Source organism: Olea europaea, unplaced genomic scaffold (genome assembly GCF_002742605.1).
Source record: "Olea europaea var. sylvestris unplaced genomic scaffold, O_europaea_v1 scaffold1126, whole genome shotgun sequence".
In the NCBI taxonomy this organism is placed as follows: Eukaryota; Viridiplantae; Streptophyta; class Magnoliopsida; order Lamiales; family Oleaceae; genus Olea; species Olea europaea.
Window position 1 is genome coordinate 403,920 of NW_019228637.1, and position 3,851 is coordinate 407,770.

At 32.6% G+C, this 3,851-nt stretch overlaps 1 protein-coding gene across 1 annotated transcript; it reads left to right on the forward strand.

Moving 5' to 3' along the window:
- The first annotated feature begins 1,294 nt into the window (after nt 1–1,294).
- Nucleotides 1,295–3,216, forward strand: LOC111373404 (auxin-responsive protein IAA14-like). The gene is made up of 5 exons (XM_022995945.1): nt 1,295–1,704; nt 1,912–2,120; nt 2,216–2,351; nt 2,562–2,623; nt 2,934–3,216. The coding sequence occupies exons 1-5, from the start codon at nt 1,427–1,429 to the stop codon at nt 2,969–2,971; spliced, it is 723 nt and encodes a 240-aa protein (XP_022851713.1). The 5' UTR covers nt 1,295–1,426; the 3' UTR covers nt 2,972–3,216.
- Nucleotides 3,217–3,851: the final 635 nt, after the last annotated feature.

Below are 3,851 nucleotides of genomic sequence, written 5' to 3' on the forward strand. Positions count from 1 at the left end.
ATTCGAGTCCCATTTCCTATGTCATGCAATGAAAGGAGAAGGCGAAATCATGTGAGATAAAAATCCTTTTGGTGGAGTCCAATCACCTGATTAGCACTATGTAGTGACTAGGAGAGGAGAGCACATCATGCTTTCTTTTCTTTCATTTTTTTGGATCGACTTATCTACTTTCAATGAGCTCTCCTGGATGACTCTCAATTCGTTCGCTTGATTATATCTAACGTAATAAAACTATCAAAGCTACTCGAGTAACATTTATTAATATTCCTAACAAACTATCACAATAAGTTACCATATATATAGGTTTCAATCACAACAATCAAATTAATATTTTTAAATAAATAAGCTCCAAAAAATTCCATAAGTCTTCAAAAAAATTGATTTTTTCCCTGCATTTATCGATGTATTTATTTCATTAATAATTTTTTTTCATTTTATTATTTTTTTTTTTCAAATCCTTTTATGTTTATAGAGTTTTTGTAGTTTTCCATTTCTCAGAATATCATAAACGAAATTTTTATCCAAATACTTTAGTTTCTATTTTTATTTAGAATTTCATAGACAGAATATTTTCATGGAAGTCACGGTAATTTTGTTTTTCTATTTTTGAATTGGTTAGATAAATACCAGCGTACTTCTTCGACACAATTTCAAGGACGAAGTTTTTCATCCATTGGTGGCTCTACTTTCCATTTAAAATAATTAAAAAATAACAATTAAAATATGTTGCAACTATCCTCTTTTTTTTTTTTTTTTTTTTTTTTTTTATAATGAAATTCAAGTTTGGAGATTTGAGAAGAAGATTGATCCTATAGTGGACAGCATCCATAACTATGCAATTTTCCAATTTTATTTTCTTGATACATAGCAAAGAGATCAAAATCTAAATTTTACTCTAAATCAAAGTCAATAATTAATTTTTATCACATATTTTCATTGGGCACACGACTTTTTAACATTTTTTTTAATCAATTTTTATTAAAATCTACCATAAATATGATTTTATCCCTACCAAACAAGGGCATGATATTAAAGAAATCATCCACTTGACACGTTAATAAATACATAATAATTATGGGATTAAATTATAAATTTCAGCACAAAAGTATAATTACGGGTTTCTAGTAATCTAATAACGTTAATTAATTATTAGTAACATGCTCTTGATCCCAAAAAATCATTGTGTATATTATAGTTATCCACGTGTTGACATGCGATTGGTTGGAACTTGATAGCCTAATGCAACCATTGGTATATATGCGCATGAAAGCTATATACACTGTCTCCCCTTTGTTATTATTATCAACACATACTACAGATACACACACACAATAATTCTGTCCATTTATCACCATAGAATTGCAAAGTAGAGGAAACAGTCCTTGATCATCGAGTGGAAAACTAGCAATTTGAAGCACGAGAACCGATGGAAGTTGGCCGGAAAATCGGGGCCTTGCTCGGGGAGGAGCGCGGCCTGAATCTCAAAGAAACTGAGCTGTGCCTTGGCCTGCCCGGTGGAGGTTGTGGTGGAAGTGAAAGTGACTCGATTAAAATTACTGGGAAGAGAGGATATTCAGAGACTGTTGATCTGAAACTCAAACTTCAGTCCAATGAATCAGCTTCAGATCTGAAGGAAACAATGAAAAATTCATCCAAAGAGAAGACTGCTGTTCCCTCCAAGGATCCAATCAAGCCACCAGCCAAGTAAGTACATATATATGTGTGTATCTATGTTAGAAGCCCCCAACCCACCCCACCTCACCTCCCCCAGGTAGTTAGTTACATGTAATTAAACTACCATAAAAGTTGAAGTCGAGAGTTACTTTAATATTGTTCAGTACTGTACAGTATACTTCGACTAGTCAGGATAATAGAGTATTATTAGTAAAAGAGTTGCATGTTGGAGTGTAGGGCACAGGTGGTGGGATGGCCACCAGTCAGGTCATTCCGCAAGAATATTATGAGCCAAAAGAGCACCAATGGAGAGACTGAGAAGGCAGCATTTGTGAAGGTTTCCATGGATGGTGCGCCTTATCTTCGTAAGGTGGACTTGAAGCTGTATATGAGTTATCAAGAACTCTCTGATGCCTTGGCCAAGATGTTCAGTTCATTCACTATGGGCAAGAACACGATAATCTAGTGAATTATACAATGAAAAACCATTAAAAATGAGGAAAAGACTAAATTTTTCGATGCACGTGTGAATTTTTTGTAGGAAATTATGGGACTCAAGGTATGATCGATTTTATGAATGAAAGCAAATTGATGGATCTCTTGAACAGTTCTGAGTATGTGCCCACCTATGAAGATAAGGATGGTGACTGGATGCTTGTGGGCGATGTACCATGGGAGTAAGTTTCTTGTTGTTGCTTCTTGTCGCCATCCGTTTACGAAAATTATGAACAAATAAATATATTAAAAAAAAAAAACTCTGATTTGCACGGGAAATGGCATATTGAAGGCATGATTTAAATGAGTGTATGTGGCGTCTTTCTTGAAAATTAAAATCTTAAATGTTAGAAGACTTCATTAATCCCTTGTTTTGATTATTATTCATGTAGGATGTTTGTTGATTCCTGCAAGCGCCTTCGCATAATGAAAGGATCAGAAGCTATTGGACTTGGTATGTACTTTTTACAAGAAATTGAGAGTCCTACTACATTTTTTTTTTCTCATAATACAATATTATCGTACATTTTGCAAGTATTTCTCACAAAATATTCGGGTATATCACAGAAAGAATTAATGAAAATATGAAATGACGAATAGTAATTTGTATAATTGATCCTTATGTTATCAAAATAAGTCAGTTTTCATTGTCATCATTTTTGTACTAAATACACGATATTCTTACTTATGACATGGACAAGACTTAAATTTTATCATTATACATTTTATCTAAGTTTCTTAGCATATTTCTTTTTCAATTTCAGCTCCAAGAGCCATGGAAAAATGCAAAAACAGATGCTAAATCATATTCACCACCTCCATCGACCGTACAATGGAACACGTGTATTGTTCCATCAAGACGTGGCTTCTATTTCGGCGTTTTTTTTTCCCGTTTTCTATTTTTCTTTTCGGGTTTGTATTGTGTCTTTAATTTGTTCTATAATATATAGATATGAAAGATCTCGGGACATTTGTAATGGACAATAAGCAATACACTTATCTATTGTCTGCTGAATTGTTTATGACTAATGGCTTGCTTAATAATCACTTTTTTCTTGTTGTTCTTGTTGTATTTGCTGTCACAGATTCTTCACATCATATGGTTTCAATATTTTAATTTGTTAAATTACTGAAAATTAATTATTTCTTGAATTATTAAAGGCCCCAAAGGGAACAATCCCATGTGCATGTTCATGGGAGTTTTCATCCATTGCCAATGGTACATTTATTAGCTTTTCTTTTTGTAATTGTTTATATAACTAAGTATTGGCTGGCAAATGTAGTGAATTTAACGGACTTTAATTATAAGATGGATTGGAATTTTGTAATGTGCGATGGTGGTTGGAAGCACATACATGTTGCATTCTGCATATATATGATATATTTGTCTACATGAGATTGGATTTTTCTTTCAATAAATAGGTATGTTTTTATTTTTATTGTTTACTGAATAAATAAGTTTGTCGTATTTGTCACTCTATTTTAAGAGTGGTAACATGAAAGTTAGCAAACAATTTGTTTGCTATATATACCTCCATGGTAATTGACTATCTATGGAAGGTGGACTTCCTATTTTCAGAAATTAATGGCAAATAAATCCCATGAATTCTTGTTCCCTCTCCATCTAACTTTCTCTCCTCATTTAAGTGATCTCATCTAGTTTAAATATATAACATTAATCA